General features: G+C 39.4%; 1 protein-coding gene across 1 annotated transcript in view; it reads left to right on the top strand.

The window, feature by feature from the left end:
- Window positions 1-1,616: 1,616 nt before the first annotated feature.
- The window catches only part of nup214 (nucleoporin 214), a 35,851-nt gene continuing 14,232 nt past the window's right edge, over window positions 1,617-23,235 (top strand). The window contains exons 1-29 of the mRNA XM_022204048.2: window positions 1,617-1,811; window positions 2,688-2,883; window positions 3,000-3,154; window positions 3,761-3,959; window positions 4,047-4,117; window positions 4,206-4,269; window positions 4,475-4,578; window positions 5,170-5,276; window positions 5,423-5,489; window positions 6,271-6,394; window positions 9,553-9,711; window positions 10,493-10,871; window positions 10,955-11,082; window positions 11,200-11,288; window positions 12,179-12,265; window positions 13,244-13,393; window positions 13,923-14,081; window positions 14,222-14,325; window positions 14,433-14,612; window positions 15,281-15,369; window positions 15,459-15,545; window positions 15,681-15,989; window positions 16,111-16,278; window positions 16,618-16,729; window positions 19,340-19,400; window positions 20,099-20,168; window positions 20,345-20,429; window positions 20,981-21,033; window positions 21,138-22,664. Of these exons, the coding sequence (XP_022059740.1) occupies window positions 1,770-1,811; window positions 2,688-2,883; window positions 3,000-3,154; window positions 3,761-3,959; window positions 4,047-4,117; window positions 4,206-4,269; window positions 4,475-4,578; window positions 5,170-5,276; window positions 5,423-5,489; window positions 6,271-6,394; window positions 9,553-9,711; window positions 10,493-10,871; window positions 10,955-11,082; window positions 11,200-11,288; window positions 12,179-12,265; window positions 13,244-13,393; window positions 13,923-14,081; window positions 14,222-14,325; window positions 14,433-14,612; window positions 15,281-15,369; window positions 15,459-15,545; window positions 15,681-15,989; window positions 16,111-16,278; window positions 16,618-16,729; window positions 19,340-19,400; window positions 20,099-20,168; window positions 20,345-20,429; window positions 20,981-21,033; window positions 21,138-22,664 (5,125 nt within the window). The 5' untranslated portion in view covers window positions 1,617-1,769. The remainder of the gene's footprint in view (window positions 1,812-2,687; window positions 2,884-2,999; window positions 3,155-3,760; window positions 3,960-4,046; window positions 4,118-4,205; window positions 4,270-4,474; window positions 4,579-5,169; window positions 5,277-5,422; window positions 5,490-6,270; window positions 6,395-9,552; window positions 9,712-10,492; window positions 10,872-10,954; window positions 11,083-11,199; window positions 11,289-12,178; window positions 12,266-13,243; window positions 13,394-13,922; window positions 14,082-14,221; window positions 14,326-14,432; window positions 14,613-15,280; window positions 15,370-15,458; window positions 15,546-15,680; window positions 15,990-16,110; window positions 16,279-16,617; window positions 16,730-19,339; window positions 19,401-20,098; window positions 20,169-20,344; window positions 20,430-20,980; window positions 21,034-21,137; window positions 22,665-23,235) is intronic.

Genomic DNA, 23,235 nt, shown 5'->3' on the forward strand with positions numbered 1-23,235 from the left:
CTTGCTGAATACTTTACTGGAATTTCCCCAAAGCAATCGGAGAACTCGGTGTACTGCCAGTTTTATTTCATATAGAAACTGAGGACTTCATAGATTTTAAATTATTTACAGCAATTCTTTTTGGAGTATCCATTTCACATGCATTTTTGGGAAGAAGCATAGAAAATGGTCAATTCTAACTTGATTTCAAATCAGTCCAAATGACTTTATTGTGAATGAGACTAAGCACATTTAAATTTATAAACGTGATGTCTTGCTATCCTTTAATAAGTATAGGCTTTGATTATTGATAGCATTTACATTTTGGGGAATTTTTTTAGTGTATGTTAAAAATACTAATATGCATGACATTAAAAACCTGCAACTTTGAAGACAACTGTTGTTGACATGAAGAGACTAAATTCAAAAATGTATCCTCACTTCAAACAAAAAGGAAACTACTAAATCAAAATTTGGTAGTTTAAATATATTTTATAGTTAGAACATCATATAGATTTGTTTACATATGTTGCAATATCTATAAACATTATATATATATATATATATATATATATATATATATATCATTCTATCTATCAAAGATAATTTCACTGCTTTTAAACATCTTGATTTATTTATATCTCTCATTAAATATTAAGAAGCCTAAATAAGAAGCCTAAATACACATGATGCTATGTAACATTAAGGCAAGAAAATGTTTTTTAATTAAGGAAAGCTACAGTATTTTTATGAAACCGTTGTTTATTTTTACTTTAAAGTATCTTGTTATCATGAATCAGGAAAGCAACCATACTTTTCTACTGTAAGTCATGAAGGGAGTTATGTGGCCATGTTGCCTACATGTTCTCACTTTATTTGTTGAATAGTATACAAAGTGACAGTTTTATTGTAATGACCTGTGCCACTTTTATTTAAATTAATCCCAGCAGGATTGAGAAGTGGAGTAAAGACTTGATGAAAGTGTTCTTTTGGGAATAAGTAAACAGTGTTTGGCTCATTCCAGAATTGGAGTACATTTTTGCTTCAAAATTTTTGAAAAATAAACCTTCTCTTTTACAATTTTCTGCTCCGTAATGATCAATAATAGATAATAAACTACCAAAGGCTTGATTGGTTCATTTTACGCATCAGTGGTACCATTTTTATTCCATGTTTTGTTTGTTGTTTGCTAATCCTACTCTAGTCACAGTAACAGGGTTGCAAATCCATGCTAATGTTAGCTTTTTGGAACAAGAAAAAGAACATTTTCATTTTAGGGGGAACTCCAGACTTATTTTGTATTTTTAAAAAATATTTCAAACAGTCTTTTCTAAAAAAAAAAAAATTATAGATTTGTTCTCAGGACAGGCACATTTACACAAAAACTGCATGTTTTAGTATTTTTTACATGGGTTATTTGAAATTTAATGGGTGGGACGTAAAATGTCCTCCATTTCTGGAATGACCCGTTTCCTCATAAATTTCTTTTAATATGTCTTGGAGCTACATCTATTGTTTTATATGTATTTCAATATAAGTTTATTCCAAAATATACTAGATTTCGTCCTCATTTTTGTAGTGGATGTTTAGTTTATGAGCTCAGTGCTGTGACCTTCCTGTTTGCTCTGGTATCGATTAGTCATCCTGGTGTTTTATCTCATACGGCTAAATCGCGCGGCTTGTCTTCAGCTGTACAAATGTGGCTCAAAACTTTGTCTCTGATACACTCTAGCAAGGTATAAACTACAACAACACATCTGCAGGAAAAGCGACAGCTTCTCACCGTCAAAATGAGCGACGACCCAGACTCCCCTCCTGAGAGGGAAATGAAGGTAAGCTCTGTTATCCAAGAGTTGTGTTGACAAGTTAGCATGTTTAAGCTACTGCGTCAGTTCATCCTCAGTGGTTGCAGCTCGCTTAGCTCGCTGTTGGGTTTTGGTGTTTGGTTTAGTTCACCCTAACACCAAAGTATTTACGTTACTGTTATAATAATGCTGACACAACTAATAGTTCATTATTCAGTAGCAGTTGAACTCCTCACAATAAAAAGCTGTTTCAGCAAATTCAATCGCCTCAGTTTTTAGCTAGTTAGCATGCTAGCACTGTAGCTGTTAGCATACAAATGTACTCTTGAGAGTTGAATAGCTTCGTGTTGAGTGAATTAACAGACATCCATATGTGAAATAAAGTTTCGAATACATGTTATGTCTTTAGTTGTAGCATTACAAAAAGCATAGCAGTATTAGCCGACATGATGACTGGCAGCTATCGGTTTTGTAATTTACTAGTCAATTTGAAAGTAGCCAAACAGTTGGACGCATGAAACGAAAGTATGAAGTTTAGCTTTGAGATCATACCTCATATATACAAATTATATTGTCAAGCATGCTTATGTGGTATTTTTTTTGTACATTCCTATTTTTAAGAGGGTATGGTTTAGTTGGCCTTTACTGAAGTACAGTCAGCTCTGTTTACCACCCACCATTAAGTAACCATGCTGGTACCTGGTCAACTCGTGCGTATTCAAACTCGTGCGTATGCTCGGGTTAGGGTTAGGGACGACAATTCAGCAACTGCCAGTGGTTTATAAATCCATGTTTGATCACCATAAATAAATAATAAAACACTGATTTTACATTCACTCAATCCACACAAGTTTGCATACGCACGAGTCGACCAGTATCCACAGTGCTTGTCTTTCTTTTTAGGATTTTCAGTTTCGTCAGATGAAGAAAGCAAGAGTTTTCGAACCTGCTGAAGATTTGCCAAAAGACAGGTCTAGCCTGCTTGCCGTCTCAAACAAGTTTGGTTTAACTGTTGTGGGGCTTGGCAGAATATTCAAAATATACTTAACCAAAGATATTCTGGCTGCTGATAAAGTTGATGGCAACTCCAACGAAGTAGGTAAGAATATGACCATGCAGGTTTGAATTCACATTTTTTTATCCTGAACACATCTCTCTTTTAATTTTTAATCGGGTTTTACTCACGATTCACTCACTTTTTCCTCTGTGTCCTAGTCAAGGGGATTCCAGCCGTGGCTGAGGTGACTGTGGAACTGTATCTGCACCACTTGACTCTCAGTTGTGATGAACTCACTTTGTCAGTCTGTGGCATGTCTGAGGGGGCGGGTTTGTCCCTCACATTCTATGATGTCCGCACGTTAATGAACAAGGTATCTACTTTAGTACATCTGCTTAACACACCAGTGTGTTAGCCACCCACCATATTTATTTAAGATTCTTATGTGTAACACACATAAAGAGCCACTTGAAGATATAGTCTCAGGATTCGCAGCACTGTGATAGATTGTTACTGTAGGTCTCTGGATCACCACAATCCTGACTGAAATAAAAAAGTGTCAAATGAGAAATTACTGATCTGTGTATAAAGTTATCCGGTTTAGAATGGAAAATGCCTGGCAGAAAAATTAAAGTGTAAGAGCTTAGTTATAATGAATAGCAGTCACATGTGTGGTTGCAGTAGACCTTATTTTTACTTTCTACAAATGAATAAGTCGTGATTTTTTTCTGCCATTATGAATACTTCCCTGTATGCTGTCAATGGTTAGGTTAATAAAAAGTAGTAGTGAAAGAAAACATTTTTTGGACATGAAGCCATTTTTTCCAGGTTCACAAACTCCAGTGTAAATGTCATTGCTTCTCTTGCCTAAGCATCCAGCTACAAAATGTACTATTATCTGCCAGATTTTGTGATTGCTCTTTGAGTCTTTTTTGTTAGGTTTACTTTGTAATTTCTTGCTTTTTTTTTTTTTTTTTAGGCGAGACCACAGAAGCTACCTTTTGCATCCTTGCAGCCATCTGTACCCCCTGGCATTTTAGTCCAGGACCTGAAGTGGAATCCTGTTCAGGCACCCATGTTGGCCGCCTGTCTGTCTGATGGCAGTATGATGATTCTGGATGTTACTGATGTCGTCAAAGTACAAGCTGAACTACCTGCTTTTAATGGCATCACCTGCAGTGAGTGACTCTCTTAAGAAAATTGTTGCGTTTACATGCTAAGTGTCTCTGACATAACTCAGCTGTATTATATGCACTTTAACACAGTTTGCTGGAGCCCTAAAGGAAAGCAAGTCGCTGCTGGAAAAAATAATGCCACAGTCAGTCAGTACACACCAGTAAGTGAACCTAATTGCTGTAATTAAAAATACATTGCTAATTAGCCTTTGAAAGCATCAGCAACTGATTCTCTTTCCTTTTCTAAAGGCTCTAGAAGAAAAGAAAGTGATCCCATGTCCACACTTCTACACTTCTGAGGAACCTGTTAAAGGTAAGAACGCCACTATTGTATCTACTGAAATGAATAAGAGCTGTGATGAATGCCTAAACACTAAACTGGTGATTTTTTTTATTTGTGGCTTATAATGACATTTGGATTTTGTCATAAAAATATTGCGCGATTGAGGTTCCTGCTGTAATTAATTACTCTAATTTTGTCTGACCCTAATGTGTCTCTTTACTATTGCCTCTCATAGCTCTGGATGTGCTGTGGCTGAGAACGTATGTGTTTGCAGTGGTCTATGCAGCTGCAGATGGGTCTCTTGAGACCCCTCCTGACCTTGTGTTGATCTCCCTTCCCGTGAGTATGGCAGACATCTGTAGTCCACTTAATTCACCTAACCACATGGCTTTTTGTCAGGTTGCGGGACCACAACGACCAAGGAAAGCAAAAAATAAATAAAATGCAGCATTAGATAATTTGCCAGGTTCTGTGTTGTAGCTTTTTGGACCAAATTATGTCTCACATTGTGATGCTGTTTTGGGTAGTGGCTCAGTACTTACATGAAGACTCCTGCTGCACCTAATGCAGCTTCTTTTGTTGTATTTTATTATTTTAGTTGGATGCTTTATATAAACCATTTAAGGCTTTGTTTTATAGCTGTATTTAGGTCATAAACTGAGAACGTGCACTACTTTATATAGATGTGAAATCATTTTTTATTATAACACAATTTCACAAATCACATGTTTGTGTCACAAGGAGTTTTCGGTCTGTATCCTTAACAAAAATAGGAAACAGAATATAAAATTTTAAGGCACAGTTGGATGGTAATGACTGATATCTTGATGCACCCACATTTCTTTGTGCATAGTAGCATTTACTTTTCTGGTGAAATAAAATATGCAGCTAAAATGTGCATCAACTTTAATATGTCTTTCATTTGTACAGAAAAAAGATGAGAAAGTGGAGACAAAGTATGTGAACTTCAATGACACCGTCTACGGCAGCTGCACTGAGCGACAGCACCACTACTTCCTTAGTCATATAGAGGACTGGTAAGAGTGATTCCAGTTGTCCCTTATCACTTTAGAGATAAAATGTTTTGTTTACTCCTTCAAATTTTTGGTGTTAGTTTAATCTTAATGTTGCGTTAAGTTGATGTTAAACTTTTTTCCCCCTCTCATTGGTTTTATTCATTCAGGGATCTTGTGTTTGCAGCATCAGCAGCTTCCATTGAGGTCAGCGTTATTGCCAGACAAGATGACAAGGTACTTAATGAAGTAATAAGTTGATGTTTATGTGAAAATGTCTTAGCATTCAATGATAGTGTTTTAGTTATACTTGTGACAAGAAAAGCATTCATAGAGCACAGTACTCCGCCAAGGCTGCTCAGTCGTTTAAATTCCGATGGCTGAAATCTTAAAAACATTTTGTGGCTCCAGATTACAAGCCGCATCACTGCCAAAATCTAATCAATTGGTCCTTGTGTCATTTCTGACCTCTCTGAAAACTTCATCCAAATCCATTTTTGAGTAATGTTGCTAACAGACAGACAAATAAGGCAGAGTAAATATAGAATGTCTAATGGATTTTCATTTAGCAACTATTTTATCACATCTACTTAGGCAAAAAGTAAAATCATGATAAATATGAAAGTTTACAATCCTCCAAAGTACCACAGAGGGTTACAGAACAGTTATTTTCCCTCAAAACACTTTGTTTTAAAATCATTTAGGTTAGCGAATCTCCCCACAATAAGGTTCATACCTTTACCTAAACCTTTCTTGATGATTGTTTAGTCAGCTTGTGAAAATGCTGAAGTGCTATCAGTTCATAAGCTAAATAGTTCTATGTCAGGGCATCCATGTTAGACTTTATCCGATTAAAGATACAACAGATTACGTGAAGTGCTACCGCTCAATGTAGCGTGAAGAAAAAGCGCATTTTGATTGAAGTTTCTTTGAATAACTTGTGTAGTGTGAACATGAAGCTCTGCGACTTTCTGTCTGAACACTGTGATGACTCTGCCTGATTGTTGCATCCTTTTAGATCTGGGAACTTTGGCTCCTCGAAGATGCAAGCAGGGCCGAGCTTCCAGTGACCGATACAAGTGAAGACACTTTGCCCCTTGGTTTAGCTATAGACTACACCAGCCAGCAGGAGATCCACATCAGTAAGTGAATTTGGTTTTCTGTGTAGTTCCTTGCTTCACCTTTCTGAGCAAAATTTAATTTCCCCTCAGCAAAGCCAGAACTCAAAGATGGTTGTCAGTTAATTCAACTATGGAATGCAGTAAAATCTGTTTTACTATTTAAAAACAACAAAACTTTTCTGACTTTTAGTATAAAAGTTTTAATCAGCCTTTGTCTCAGTTCTGCTATCCCCTGTGTACAATCGTATTAGTAATGTGCACTTTTTTAAAAATAAAATTGAGTTAGAAATCTTGCTGTACTATTTCTACTTGGGTAGGATTGGGCTTCAACTGAGTGAACAGAACATTTGAGCATTTTGTGCATGCTGCTAACATAAATGGAGGGGGGGACTATTGAGAATACTTCAATGTAATGGATTCTGTACACCACCACCACCACCCACTATGACCTCAATAATTCTAAGTAGAATCATCACCATCATTAACAAACACTGAACATCTTATAGTTTGTAGTAGTAGAATTTATAGGTGAGTTGTTGCTCTCTGGGTTGAGTTACATTTCACAGGAGAACGACCTAATAAAGTGGCTGCTGAGTGTATATATGTACGGTTCTCAGTGATATAAAATCACATATCACAATAAAAGATTTAAACAATGCACATGCCTATGTATGAGGGGATTTAAATTATTTTTTTTTCAAAGGGCTGGAGATAGTTTGAAACAATGTTAAAGGTTTGGAAATGTCATGGATTATGTTTTCTTGAATATTTCAGAATTACCAAAAAAAATATGACTATCCATCATTTAAACCACGCTACATGAGAGCAGACAATCACTCAGGTGATATTTGCTTTGTCGGCCCCTTTAACACAGCATTGTCTGGAGTGAGATCTTACATCTGGCATGACAATATAGTGCCAGCATACTGCCAGTGGTTTGAAAGGACCACACAAGAAGTGGGATGTGTAGAAAAATATGAGGCCTTGGAACTTGGAGAGGCAGTGCTGTGTAAGGATTTATTTTGTTTACGGTGTGGGTTTGACGTGCGCTGAAAGTAGTGAATTGTCTTGTAACCTCTGCAGAAAGAATGTGTGAATAGACATGCATTGATTTCAATTTTACGTGATATGAGCTGGATCAAATCAACAAAAAAAACACACTGATCTCAAGTGAGGTGTTTTGATCAGTGTCCAGCGGGATATAGACACACCACATTTGACTGCCGTACCATTAGTGCACACAGTGATGCTCTCCTGTTTAATGATCATGCTGCAGTGTAGAAAACATCACCCACTTTTAGCTCACCACTGCCAGGAGATCTGCTACAGTGCACCTTTCCTCGTCCACCTGATATACAAGCTAATTTCAATTTCTGTTATGGTTTAATTTCGTATTAGCATTATCTTTGTTTCAACTTGAAAATATTTTCTGTTGGACACTGCCCTAATTTGAGCCTCAAATCCATCAGGTTTCATTGTGTATACAGCTTCCACTGCAGTGCTGTATTGCAGCATGTGTAAAGAATAGTGATAAGCTGCCGTCTCAGTACACTGTTTTATCTTAACTGGCCCAGTCTGCCAGACATTCACGTAGGGCTGCTGTTGCTGTCTAGTCACATCTTTTCCCCGTTCATTCGAAGAACTCCTTCCCCATCAAGAAAAAAACCCTGCAGTTTGAGCAACATTAGGACATGATTGCATTTTGATCAAAACCCCTGATCTGAAGTGAGACATTAGGTAGACAAAGAAAGGGGAGAGTAACGAGAGTTATCTGTGGAGGGGGAAAAAATGCACTCATTAAAATGGCTCAGACAAGCTAGAGGACCATAACAAACAACAAAGCCCAGACAATCCTGTTGCAGAATGCTGATGAGGTTTACCGTGTGCCTCTCCCATCTGTTCACTCTTTCTTTCACCCTCTATCTCCTTGCTTCTCAAATAGCTGTCAAACTTTTGTTTCGCAACGGAAAAACATTAGATGCAGTATTTTTGTGTTTCTGTTCTCTGCATTGTGTGCTCATTTTGTGCAGAACTTTAAATCACACGGTTCCTTGAAGCATATTACTTGGCGTTTTCTGCGTGTTTGTATTCGCACACTGAATGCTGCAATTTCTGCGTGTGGGTGTATGTTTTTGTTGTAGGTATAGGGTTCAAATTGTGCAGACTGTAAAACACTATAATACACTGTTATAATCTGAAAATATACACATAGCTCATGGAAGGAATAGAGCTGCAAAATACTGGATTTTTGGGAGGTTAGTCAGGGGTGATAAATCAAAAATGTGAAGCAGTGATTCTTGTCATTCCCTGATGACAGCGGAGTTATATGTGCGGAATACAGTAGTTTTAGATGTGGCTGTAGAGAGAACAAAAAGGACAAAGTGTTCAGTGTACTGATCCTTCTAAAATGACTAGTATCAGCTCTGACTAATGCTGCTTAATTTGGGTCAATAATACACATTTTTGTCATTTAAGTGGTGGCAAGATTTTGGAAAGTGTCAAAGTTGGTGTGAGTAGCAGAAAGGGTTGTAAGGTTTGGCAAAAAGAGAAAGACAGTGGACTGTTTTACTGGATCAGGCATTTTAGGACAGCTGTCTTTGTACAGAACTACAGTGTGTCTTTTTGAACGAATGACTCTGGGTACTTTTAACCACTGGAGGGCAGAAAGAGCTAAGGTCAGTGAGATGAATTCAGGGCTGAAGTAAATCCATGTGTTGAGATGTTTTCAACATTGTCTCGATTAGAGTGACAAACAGCATTTTATAATCATGAGCAAGTATAGTGTGTTGACAACACTTGGTCTTCGATTTCCTTGTGTGGCTGGAAGTGAAGAGCTGAGCAGAACATGGAGTAATTTCTCCCAGAATTCTGTTGCTGTCCATTTTAGATTGGCTCTTAATTAATAGTCTCTTTACAGTGTTTTTTTTTTAAACCAGAGAGCTATAAAATATTCCCTCTTACTCTGATCTGTGAAAGGTTTTGAAAATTTAACGGGAAGAAATGAGAGAGAGAAACAAGGACTGTGTGTGTGTGTGTGTTGTGGGAATGTGAGTGCATATCTCTTGGAATTGTGTTTGATGCAAATGTGTGTTTTCAAATATTCTGCTTTGCATTGCCCAGAAAATCTCTCAATGTGTGTGTGATTCTGATTTGTCTCCAATCTTTCCACCCTCGCAAAGCTGATGAGAAGACCTTGCCCCCAGCACCCACAATGCTAATGCTGTCCACAGAGGGATTACTCTGCCCGTTTGCTCTACTCAACCTCAATCCTGGGGTTAAGCAACTGGTCTCACCTCCTACTGCCCTGTCCTTGGAAGGGGAAAGACTTCCCAAACCAGGTAAGAAAGCCAGTAAACTGAACAGACATTTGTGTAAAATGTTTTGGAGAGAGCTGCACAGTGATTTGTAATCATACACTCCAATATTCCTTTCCCTCAACTGATGTGCTGATTGCTGGAGTTTGTCAGATGCTGACATGTTGGCTGTTAAACGTGAGCGTGTTTGTCATAAAATTTCGTCTTTTCCTCATTTATGGAGTTCAGTTTGAGTCAACTCCACAGCTCAGTTTAGTGTAAGAGACCTGTCAATCAAGTTAAATAAGTGCTCAAATAAATCCCTCATTAAGCTTATCCTAATGTCTTAAAGGGAAAGACTTTTGTTCTGCGTAAGATTTTCATTCCTGTGCTTAATTAAATGCACTAATGAAGTTTGGACTTTGAAGTTCGGACTTAGACTTTACATCATCAAATAGGACCTGAAAGGTTTTCATTTATGATAGTATTATAAGCACAGAACAGTTTTGTTGTTTGCAGAATCATCATTTGTCATTTTCCACACATTGTTGAAAGCAAATGTAGTTCAAACTCATTTAGCTCCACTGCATTTGAAGACTCATTTAAAGTCTTGGCAGAAATGGGGTTTTTAGCTTTTACAGTACCTATAAAACACAGTTGATCTCCTTTGTACGTCTAATCTAGTTGCTTCTAGAAATAATAAGTTGTCGTAAACAAAACTTGTTCAAGGTATGATGGGATGAAATGAAAATTAATTTATTTTCTGTTCACATGTTCTTTGGCGACCCAACCACCCACAACTGCTCTTCCATTCCTTCTGCCCCAGCTGCCCTCTCAAACCTTGGTCTTACTTCAGTAGCTGCACCCAGTCCTCCAACCGTTGCTGCATCTTCCTCCACTCCCCCCTTCAGCATCGTTCCTTCTGCTCCCGTGTCTTCATCCTCATCAGGCTTCACTTTCTCGATCCCGACTACCTGCTCCACCTCAGCCCCTTCGGCGTTCTCCCTGGGGGGATTACCACCTTTTGGTTCAGGCTTCTCCTTTGCCTCCAAACCTCCGTCTGACACTCCCTCTGCATCTTCAGCATTTTCTTTCAACACCATCCCCATCAAACCGTCAGCAGTGGCAGTCCCAGCTCCAGCTTCAACACCTCAGAGCCTTGCCGCTGCCTCACCACCGACAGTGAAACTAAATCTAAATGAGAGGTACTGATCTATAATATGTCATCTATTTCTGCTGATGTTGATGTTGATTTACATATATTCAAAACTGTCTACTCTTCCTTTAGGTTTTCAGCTGTGGAGACTCTACCACCAGCTTTCGCTTTCAGCTCCTCCCTGCCTAAAACAGTCGCATCCAGCTCCAGTAGTTTGGCTGCCCCTGCACTCTCGACCACTAAGCCACCACCGGCGTTAGGTAAGAAAGACTGTCAGACTAATGTATGGAAACATTGTATTTTATTTTAATCAGTTTTTGAAACCTTAAGTGTTAATGTCACAGTGTGTTATTCTAATAATGCTGGTTGTTTTTCAGCCCCAGTGCGTCCAGTTCAAACCACCACTCCTCCCACAGTTGTCCAGAAGCCTGCTCCTGCTGCTCAGACCCGTGTCCAAGCTCCACAGGTATGTTTTGTTAGCCCCAAATTATTGGAAAAATGTAGTAATACAGTAGCACGAAAACTAGATTTACCTAATTCTTTGCGCTAAACTAGCTGCATTATACCTCATTGCAGAAAGAAACGCTGTATGACTACAAGAAATATTAAATCCTTAAGGAAAGAAGAATGACATGCATAATACCAATACTGTCATGTAGCAAAGACTTAAATAGAATTCTTTATCAGCCACACATTATCCTCAAATCATTCTGTTTACTATAAAATACATCTGAATCTGAAATGTTACTTGAAACTCCAAATCCCGATTGTGTGCATGCAATCACTATTGTGCTTGCAAAAGCCATCCTTAGAGTCAAAATGTAATGTCTGTGGCATGTACACTTCTATCTGCCAACAATCCAGATCAATCAATGTAATGTGCTGCATTGTATCGATGCAAAAGTGTTGTGTAACTCTACAGCTGTCAGTGATGAAGCAAAATAATGATTACTAGTGTTCCAAATCTCCAAGTACAGCTCACTACTGAGTAAACTATTTAGTGTTTATTATATAGAGAGTAGTGAATGAGTGCACAAGGATGTGATTTTGAGTAAGGGACTTCAAGTTGCTAGCTTTGTAAACAGTGAACTGAGCCAAAAAATAAATAAGCAAATCACAAATGAGCACACACTCACAAAACATATACCTATAGAACCTTTTTGGTAGCTGTTACTACTGGCAACAGTAGTCAACTGACACCAACTGCTAGTCACAGAACAACAGTGGAGTTAACTGAGGTGACAGAAATTTCAAGTCATTTCTTGGTTCAAACTTGTACCGTTTTTATTTTTATGCTTGTGTGTTTCTTGTTCATTTTTAATAGCTGGTTTTGATGTATTTTATCACATCTTGCAGCAGGCGGCTGTTAGCATGAAGGCCCTGGAGAAGCAGTTACAGCAAAAGAAGGACTCTGATCCCATCATGGCTGGTATATTGGAGGAGGTGAGACATATCATCACATTAATACTGAAATACCATCTAACAGTGAACACTTTTGATTGATGGGCTTGTAAGAAAAGGGATTGGTAGTAACCTGAGCTATTAAGCAACCATTCTCAGTTCAAAGTTTGCTTAATTTAGGCTAATGACATTGTTAATTGTTTTCTAAGTTAAGATTAACTCATTTGTTCAAGAGGATTGGTTGCACAACAGCAGCTAGTTAGTACATAATTATGCGTTGTTAAAACCTACATCCAGTAACGGCCAGTTATGCCAGTTGTCTGGTAGCTTACTAAACTGAAATTGGCTTGCGAACTGACAGAACTTCCCTTAACTTACTATTACATGATGCCTTTACGCTAAAAGAGGTCATGAGAAGAATGGAATATGATCAACATACATCTGGTCTGACTCTAAGGGATGCAAACTGAGTAGACTATAGAATACTGATCACTCAGAGCACACTATACCAAAACTTAAAAGACTTCATGCTATTAATTTCAGACTAAATGTCCAAATTACACAGCATGTAGAGTGAACTGAAATTCACTTTGACAAGTCTTCTAAGTTGTTTGGAAAACTTATCTGTACCCTGAAATACTATACAGGTAATTGTGTTTTAAATGTATTCAATATTCACTTTATATGACTTTATTTGATGCATTTTATTTTTGAAAGCATTCTTGCGTTTAGTGCCTAAAACATTTCCGTATATACACTACTGCACAAATTATATATAGATCCACATTTTTGCTAGCCAAGGATTTCCTTCAGTGTGGATTTAATTGTGTAACAATTGAACAAATGGAGCTTAGGAAAGAGTTGATACACCATGCTGCTGGAGGATCTCCAGATAACTATTGCAACTTGTTACTGGGCATCATTAAGACAACATGTCATGTACATCTAATGTTGAAATGTGTGTGAAAGAACTTCCCTGAAATAGTTTAATAACTTGGCATGTCTTTGATTTGCCATCAGATTGCACACTTCCAGAAGGAGTTAGATGACCTTAAGGCACGAAGTGCCAAAGCTGACTTTAAGGTTGGAACTAATGAGGAGATGAAGGATTTGAGGAAAGAGTCAGAAGACCTCCATATTTTCACCCTAGAGATCAAGGAAACTACAGAGGTAAGACTGTGCTCGAAAAACCAGAACATGTTCAGTAACTGCTTGAGGTGACCCAAAACCTGGTGCACAAAAGAACATTCACCAGAAAACCCTAATCCTCATAGCTGCCTGTTACTATAACTCGTGTACCATCTTCTCCTCTAGTGACAGTGTGCGATAATGCATAAAATGTTTATATCTGGGTTTGACCCTTTTCAAATGAACGTAGTATGTAGTGTGCTTTCTGCTCTTGTCTCTTTCAATATGTGATGTTGAAAAATGGACTGGAAAGGATGTAGTGGACAGCCTTAAATAATGTATTCATCAAAGTATATGTTGACTTATGACTTTTTAATCTTGTCTGTACTTCCATAAAAGCAAAGTTAGGAAAATGGCAGCATTCCAGCAGGCAAAAATATCTACCTTATGTGTTTATCTTTTTTTTTTTTTTCTTTTTTGTGATTTACTGGCAGTCAATAGGTTTGAAATTAGAGATTGGCAAATCTTTGTAAATTCTCTCCTCAAATGTTTTTATTTCTGTGATTTGCAGTCTCTCCATGGGGACATTGGCACACTGAAGACAACTTTACTGGAGGGCTTTGCAGGGGCAGAGGAAGCGAAGACCCAGAGTGAGCTGAGCAAAGACAGAAGTTACAGACAGCTGCTGTATAAAAAACCTCTGGACCCACGCAGTGAGGAACAGCTCAAGGTAAAAAAAAAAATGGACGAAAAAATGACTCAAACATTGTTTACATGAATGGATATTGTGAATCCTTTTAAATCCTTTAAAACAAACGCCCACATGCTCATATCATCCTGTCGGTTTGATTCTTTTTTTCCTTTATTCAGGAGATACGCAGACTGTATCAATATGTTATGTTTGCTGTGGAGGATGTCAATGACGTCCTGGATGTCGAGTGGGAGAAACACCTGGAGAAGAAGAAAAAGCAAAAGTGAGAGTAAAGGATGACAGATGACCTCGCCAACACATGGAGTATTTGACATGCGATTTAAAAAAAAAAAAAAAATGTTTGTTATGAAATATGTCTCTTCTTCACAGGCACATGGTTGTGCCGGGGCGTGAAGGTCTGTTTACTACGCTGGCCAACAACCTGTACATCATCAACCAGCAGAAGAACAGATTGGAGCAGCTGGTTAAGCAACTCACTTCCCTGCGCCTCTACAGCAAAACAACCACTCCGACCATAAACCAAAATACTGCTACGGCAACATCAGCTGGGTAGGGACTGCTGGCAGTTAACAAAGAGCAGGAGTAGAGGAATATAAAAATCTCTGAGATAAATTAATATTATGGAGTTAGAATTTGTTATGAAAATGCAAACTACAGATTAGATTTGGGAAATACTTCTTAATCCAAGTTGATCTTGATTTGAATGAGTCACAGTTTGAATCTGGAACAGTTTTGGATTATTAGAAACATGTTACTTCTTGTCATACCTCCTGAAAATACAGTGTAATATTAAAAAATAATGATCAGTAAATAACATAATGATTGCATGCATTTCTTTCTGGGGGCATGCATTTATTTCTGGGGGCGGCATGGATCAGTGGGTAGAGTGGCCGTCTTATAACCGGAGGGTTGCCAGTTCGATCCTCGGCCCGTTGTGCTCGTGTCGAAGTGTCCCTGAGCAAGACACCTAACCCCTAATTGCTCCTGATGGGGTCGTGGTTAGTGCCTTGCATGGCAGCTTCCGCCATCAGTGTGTGAATGGGTGAATGTGACGTATCCTGTAAAGCGCTTTGGGTACCTTGCAGGTATAGTAAAGCGCTATATAAATACAGACCATTTACCATTACCATTTACCATTTCTGTATAGCAGCCTTCCCTGCATGCTAAGGGTTGTAGTGTTTGTAACTTCAGCTACCTTGTGTCTGTGTTTTTCTTAGTTTGGAAAGTGAGCTTGAGAGTTTAAGGGATGCCCTCCTGAAAGCCAGACTGGACACTACCTCCCCTCAGGCCAAATCCACATCTCCAGGTATCAGCCTTTTATGTTCTTGATATATAAGTGATAAAGGATTTCATGTTTATTAATTTGCAACATGCTAACATTAGATTTTTCTCCAGCGGTCAAGATATCGCCAATTAAACAGTCACAGCTGCGCAACTTCCTCTCAAAGGGACAGATGCCTCCTGTGCGCTCAACTGCACCAGGTACTAGAAAACTGGTTGTGAGTTTCAAGTGTGTTTTTGCTCCACTATACATGTTGAAATGCAAAGTTTATTCCAATATTTAAGTTCATAGATATATTTGAGCTCATTAGATCTTCTTCCTGTATTTTCTTGCAGCTAACCTCTCTCGCTCAGCCTTCCTTTCACCTAAATACTATGAGGACTTGGATGATGTGAGTTCAACATCCTCCCTGTCTCAGTCCTTGGACCCTCACCCACCTGACTTGGAGCTTGAAGAGGAGGAACTGCAGCCACTGCCCCTTCCCATGACTGTCATACCTCCATCACTGTCCACTCCCCGCCATCCCACAGTCGTCAGGACCCCCTCTATCCAACCGGGCTTCGGAGCCATCCAGTCCACGCCTTTAACCAAAATTCACTCAGTGCAGGGGATGGGCTTTGGGCTCAGCCCCATTGCCAGCCCTGGTAAGTGAATCCATTGTTTTTCATTCAAAGGCAATCAATCCTGTTTTTTAATGTCACATTCACAATAAAGTAAGTGTGCAGCTTACTGGACTGGTTAATAAATGTTGAATTATTATTTCAGTTCCAACCAATAAAATCAACCTCAGCGGGGCAGATAGCACTGCTCTTGCCACCAAGACAGTAAAGCATGGAGCTCCGCCAACTGAGAGGGCCATACCCGTCACCATCCCTCCCCAGCAGGCTGCAGCCACAGCTGCTCTGCGCAGGCAGATGGCCAATCTGAAGACAGGTAGGAAACACATACAGTAGTCTATTAGGAATAATTGCTTTAACAGTAGTAAATATGAAGCTACATTCTGTATATAAGAAGTTGTCTTGTTTCGTGTCATAATGCTATACCCCTTGTAAATCACCAGGGGGAGGCATAGACTTACAGACCAAATAATGTAAAACTGACAGCTTTATGTCTCTGCTCAGTACCTCATCACTTGTAAGAATGATTTGCTAAGTTATTTCTATAATATTGAAATTTGGCTTTACCTAACATGGACCTATTCAGTTACAGTTACATCCGTCTTGTTGATTTGTTTTCTAATAGAAACTCCATGTGCATTTGTTTCTGTTCCAGCTGTTGTCAGTACTTCCCTGACAGAGTCCACTTTGAAGACAGTTCCTCAGGTGGTTAATGTGCAGGAGCTCAAGGACAAAGGGCCTCCTGTGCCGGTTTCGTCCATCATCAGGTAAAACCTAAAATAATATAGACGAAGGCTTTTTCAGGGCATGAACATTCCTGCTTTGCAATTATTGCTAGTGCCATTGGATGTACTCCTTTCTATTGTCTAAAAGAAATTTTCAGTGAGTAATCTGACTAAAGACTATTAGAATCAGTGAATTAGCCCTCTGAGTAATTGGGATATTTAATTCTATTGCACACAATTGTGAAAAAGAGGCTAAAACTAATTTTATTGACATTCCTGAAGTTAATGTCATGTTTGGTAGCTCATAGAGCAACAATATCATCATTAACTGATTTTTGAGGAGTGAGGTGGACCATTATTTTTTGAGGCACTGATTTTGGAAAAAAAACAGGCAGAAACTACTATAATGCATTATATTGTCTTCTGTTACCATTGTAGTCCTACAATATTTGTAATTTTGTGACAATTTGCAACTGTTTGACCCTGAATAATCCTCAGCAACCATGCAGCCAAAGGTAGATGTACTGAAAAGTTTAAAAGTCAAGATGTACTAATCACTGAGCTACAACACATGGTATCCATGAGTGGATGATGTGGGGTGGGGGGTGGGGGGGGGGTGCTGATGCTGATGTAATTCTTATTCAGCTAAAATTCAGTAATGCATCCCTGCTATGCACAGTGATACATATCCTGTCTGCTATTTTATGGGGGCCAAAGCAAGATTCACTTTTTAACATAATTGTAATAATGCCCACCAGTTGTTCTTTATTTTAATTAAATACGTTTTTAGATTTTTTTTCACACACAGGGGCATCCTCACAAGCTGTAATTTTAAAAAAATTTCTGTTTTAGATTCAGGTGAAAAGTATCTTTTTGTCTGTCTCATATGTCTGGTCTATTTCACATTTAATTTTAAGCATCCTATGTAGCACAGTGTTCTCAAATCAAGTCTCTATCCACTTTAATATTTCCAACACAGTGAGTAGACGGTCTGTCACTGTAGGTCCTTGAGGGGTTCAGTGTTTGTTTTGTGCGTGTCTCCCCAGCATAGATTTATCAGGTCATTGGCTCCGGCTAATCTTGAATCTAATGCATGCGATGAGGAGAGGCCAGCAGTCTTTGAGGACCCAGTTTGTTCTCTCACGCATTGCTTCTCTTCCATATTCTCATCATTAAAAAAAAATCCTCATTCTCTCGATATTAGAGTTCAAAATGTCTTCATTTCCTTCCGTTTCCTAACCTCGCACTAATGTGTGCGGTATTGTTGATGATCCTATAATGTCTGTGTCACAGAGTGCATTATGACGGTGATGTGAAGTTTATTGTTTTGACTCTGCTCCAGCACTCGAGATGTTAAAATGAAACAATAATTTTGATTTTTAAAATGCTGACTGTCAGCTTTTTTCAATGATGTCCAGGACATTTTTATATGTATATTTTTTTGAATGGTGTAGGATTAGCTTTTTTTTACGATTATACAAGAGAACAGTTAAGCATTAACATAGTTTATAGTTAAAATCACAACTGATATATGAGATAATGGAGACAAAACAGAACTGTGAGTCCTTCATGCCACCGTGTGCCGTCTGTCGCATGGTTCACTTCATACTATTACTCTCTTCATTTCCTCGTCTTTGTGTTTTTCGTTTTTGATCTTTTTTCCACTCTGCTATCCTTCATTGTTTTGCCTCTTGATGTCTCCTGCACCTTTCTCTTTCCGTCTCAGTGGACTGTGCTCTACTTTTGTGCTTGATATTTCAGTAGGTCATCCCTGCTTGGGGCTTTTCCCAAATAAAGCATGCTCACAAAAAAAACAGAGCAAAGCTTTGTGAGAGCACAATGGTTATGAAAGAGGGCCTTTCCTTAAATTTACACAAATATACCCTTTTTCTTCCAGTCAAACAATAATGGCTCAGCAGTTATTCCTTCCTTGATGTAGACATGATTATTACAGTTAAATTTGCTATAAGAAAATATCAACATGTTCAATACATGCATGCTCCCAAGAAGTTAGAATTTCATATATTGAAGGATATGGATATTTATTTTTAATCATCCATTTGATACATTATCATTTATGATATAATCACAAATTACACAATACTTAGTTTTTGTCCATCCAGTTATGGCAGCAGAGGGCAGGTTTTCATTGTCCGTACAAGATGTGAACACAAGATTCAGTTTTTCTTTATTGTAAGTACAGTATCTGCATACGTAGTAAAAAAGAAAAAAACAACTAAAATGTAAGAAAAACATTGAGATAAATAAAAACAGTGATACTTAAAATTATGTAGTGGATGTCTAAAACTAGTAGCAGGTTATAATTTAACAGAAGAAAAATTTAAAAAGTGAGTGTACTGTACATGATGGAGATCATTTTAGATGGCAGCAGGTTGTTGTAGCTATTGTAAAAATTGCAGCAGCTTAAAAATACCTGGTTGCATGCAAGATGGAGTGTGAAGGCCACAGGGCAGTAATCATTGAGCCAGGCTCGGTTTGGCTTTTTTAGAGGGAGGGTGGTTTCAGACTTTTGATTTTACTAGAAATTAACGCTGAATTTCACCTAATACATTTTCATAAGGTATTTGTTGTATTTTTTCCGTGTGAATGTTGTTTCATGTCTCTCCTCTCCCTCTTCGGTGTCTTTCACAGCTCCTCAGTACCAGATCCAACCGCTCAGGCCTTTGCAGCAGTGTCCAACCAAGCTAAACGAGTGAGTATAATTTGTCCATTCTTTACCGCGCTGTCATCCATCTTTTCATGTCTATTGTGTTACTAGAAAATATTATCACCTTACTATATATTTAAATACAAGTACCTGCTTTTTGGAGTTTATTGGATAAAATCAGTGTTGAAATATTCACTGTATATATTTGATAGATAGATAGAATTTGTATGATGTAAGGAGAAATAAATGTCTTTGATATATCTCTACCCGTTCACATGGCAGTACTTAAACATTCAAAATCATGCACGCTTGATGTTATTGTACCCCTCCTCTCACAACTTAAAGAACATTCAGCATGCGAAAATCCACAGATTGCTGACACTTCTGCATGTGAAAAGAGACCATTACCTGCATGAGTGAGAAATGTCCCAGGTTCTTCCCATGCTGGTGTTACAAATTACAGTTGGGTGACGGGGGAACTCATCACGCAAATCTTGTTCGAGTATAGCAGCCCCAAGTTCAGTGTAATGAAATGGCCCAAACATGGAGTTCTTCTACCACGTGTATACATGCACTTGCTTTGCTTCTTTGCATCTGCTGTAAGATAACATCTTTGTGCATATGAACTGTAACAGTTTTTTTTTATGTTTTAAATCACATGTGCATGTCTTGTGTTTTTCTGAAAGGAATAGAATTACACCATGATAGTCATTTCCTGCACTTGTCTAATACTGTCTCTGCAGAATCCTGTCCAAGGTATCCAAAAGATGTCCACCGAAAGTACATCCATCCCACAGACAAGCTTTGTGTTTGGTAAGTAATGTTAGATATGCTGGTCACATCGATGTTGTCTCTTATGTATTGACCTGACCTGGTTACACACAAACACGACTTTCCAAAACATTGTTCATGATCCTGGATTATCTTTTGCCATTATGTCACGAGAAAAAGTCAATTTTTACTGACTTCATAAACTTTTTGTCCTTCAGGCCAGCCATCCAAAACAGATGTTTCTGTGGCTCCTGCTAGCTCAGTGGAGCAAAGCACCAGCAAAGGATTCTCTTTCGCTCCGGGGTAAGTTAACTCTGAGATCAGTTACCGTTATCATATTAAGTTCACAGTATTTTTGTGAATTTGTATATAATTTTAAAAAACAGCCTAAGAAAGATATTCTTATATCTTAAGTTCTTGAAAATATTGGAGTATTTTGATTCTTTCACTTTAGCTGTGTATATCTGAATGTATCCTATCAAATGGGATTTGAAGCAGCCTTCTAAACCCTTCCAGCATCATATAGCTTTGCTTGACTGGGACATAATATCTACTGGAGGAGTATAATAGGTTTTGTACTAAAACAGTGTGGCTGAGATTTGATTTATTAATTTCCATCTCAGCCCCACCTCCTTCTGTAAACACACAGGTGAAGAAAGTGTGGGTGGAGGTGATCAGTTATCTACAGTGCTGTATTGTTGTGACTCTCCAAATACCCCTGCAATTTAATGAAATCCCTCTTGAAATTACACCCTGCGTACATTTTCTGTTTCAATCTGAAATACGTCATATTACACAAAATACAGACTGTCTTGCCATTGTTCCATTGTGAGTTAAAATATTTGCTTTTGCAGGTCTTCAGGCTTCAGCTTCGCCTCAGTGTCACAAGGAGCTGGAATGCCACAAGGTAAAAACAATACAGCAGCTTGGTATCAAGGAAGCTGAAGATTGAAGCCAGCTATACAGTACATGTAGTCTTCATTTCTCTTTTTTTGTTCTTCATTTCTCCAGTGAAGGATGTGAGTAAATTCTCCTTTGCTGGAAATGGCAAGATGGTGTTTGGCCAGACTGCAGAGGAGTCCTTCTCGCTTACCCCTAAGTCCACCTCCCCTGCTCTTGGCTCTGGGTCCCCCACTTTGGCTCCAAACCCATCAGGTGAAACAGTCAAACACACCTCAACCACAGCTGCTCTCAGGACAGAGCCGCAGCCTCCAAAGACGATCGGAGGAGAGACACTGGGCAGTTTTTCTGGACTGCGTGTGGGCCAAGGTGAAGAAGCTAAAGATTCCACCAAACCTGCTGCTGCTGCGTTTACCTTTGGGGAGAGTGGACTTGGCATTGGCAAGGGAGCGCCACAGTTTAGTTTTGCTGCAGGTCTCCAAAAATCAACAGAAGATTCTGCAGCAGCAGACTTGTCCAAGGGGACAGCGTCTGGCAGTTTGTTTAAGCCTCCTGAATCAAACTCCAAGCCAGTCTTCTCTGTTCCACAGTCTGGCTCAAGTGCCTCAGCTTTGCCTACATCTTTCAGTAGTCTTCTTGCAGCTTCTTCAGATTCATTAGAGGAACCAAAAGCTCCCCCGCAACCTTCAGAACCCACACCGCCCCCTGACAAAGAGCCTACTCTCACTGAACCTGTGGTAGAGAGCGCCAGTAGCCCTGTAGTACCTGAGCCTGCTCCAGATGCAGCCTCCACAGAAGCCACAGCAGCCACACCGACACCCGCAGCACCAACACCGTCCTTTCCTTCTGCCACTACTGCCCCTGCTCCAGACCCTCCCTCTACCATCACTGCACCAGCTGAAGCAACTCCTCCAGCACCAACCAGTGCTCCTTCCACAGTAGAACCCACACCGGACCCCCCTACCAGTGCTCCCGTGCCTACGTCAGCTGCTGCCACCACAGCTCCTGTATCCCAGGTAGCTCCAGCAGCATTCCAAGTGCCCAATTCTGACAAACCTGGATCCATTTTTACTCAGCCTGTTCTAGCCACGACAGACAGCAGTTCCCTTGGAGTCACACCAGTTATCATCACAGCTACTCCAGCAGCCACCACTCCCACCCCTACAGTTGTGAACAGTGCAGCAACTACTACTGCCAACACGGTGTTCGGGCAATCTGCAGCACCTCCAGTTTCTTCAGCCCCAGCATCCACAGGATTTGGCTCAGCTGGGTTTGGTACATCAGCTGGAACTGGTTTTGGCAAATCCGTATTTGGCCAGGTGAGTGGCTTTGGCCAGCCTGCCAACAACACTGGAACATCTAGTGGTTTTTCTTTTGCCCAATCTGCATTTGGAGCAAGTTCTAGCGCTGCGACAACTGGAGGAGGGGGTCTTTTTGGTGCTTCTACTGCTAGCAATGCGAGTTCCTTTTCCTTTGGCACGAGCAGCGCCAACACATCCAGCAGCACTGGCTCCGGGCTGTTTGGACAAAGCACAGCCCCAGCATTTGGCCAGAGCTCTGGATTTGGACAAGGATCTGTGTTTGGGAGTAACACCACCACATCCTCATCTTCAGGATTCAGCTTTGGACAGCCCTCAGGTAAGTCTTCACTTAATCAGATGAAGAGTCCCTCTCTTTGTTTTTTGCACAAAACCTTTTTCAAAAAAATATTTCAATGGTATTTTTCTGGCATTTATGTGCTATAAATTATGAAAATTGATTTTGACTTGATTTAGTTATGTGGCCATTTAAAAATAGCCATCTTTCACAATAATGATGACTTCCTGCTAACGTTGTCACTGAAAGTGGTGTGATAATCATTAATCAAAACTACATGACTACAAATAGTTAAGTCACATCTGACATTGCTGAAGCTAACACTGTCTGACAGCCTGTGAATTACTTTGGTATGTCTCTGAGGGCAGCACAGGAGGCTGTGCAAAATTGTGGTCGAATCTCATTGACCCGCACATGTTGTGGTGATTGAAGCCAAATGTGGCACTTCTGTTTGATCGTCTCGCAGGAAAGAGGACACCTGGTTTTGTAGAATTTCAGTCTGAGTGGGTTAGAGGGAGTTGTCCCATTCCCAAAGATTCTCTGAATTCCCAGAGCAGTACGGGAATGTCTGTGTCTCTGTGGACAGCTGATGCCAGTGTATGAGCTCAGCAGT

The sequence above is a fragment of the Acanthochromis polyacanthus genome, chromosome 18, assembly GCF_021347895.1.
Source record: "Acanthochromis polyacanthus isolate Apoly-LR-REF ecotype Palm Island chromosome 18, KAUST_Apoly_ChrSc, whole genome shotgun sequence".
In the NCBI taxonomy this organism is placed as follows: Eukaryota; Metazoa; Chordata; class Actinopteri; family Pomacentridae; genus Acanthochromis; species Acanthochromis polyacanthus.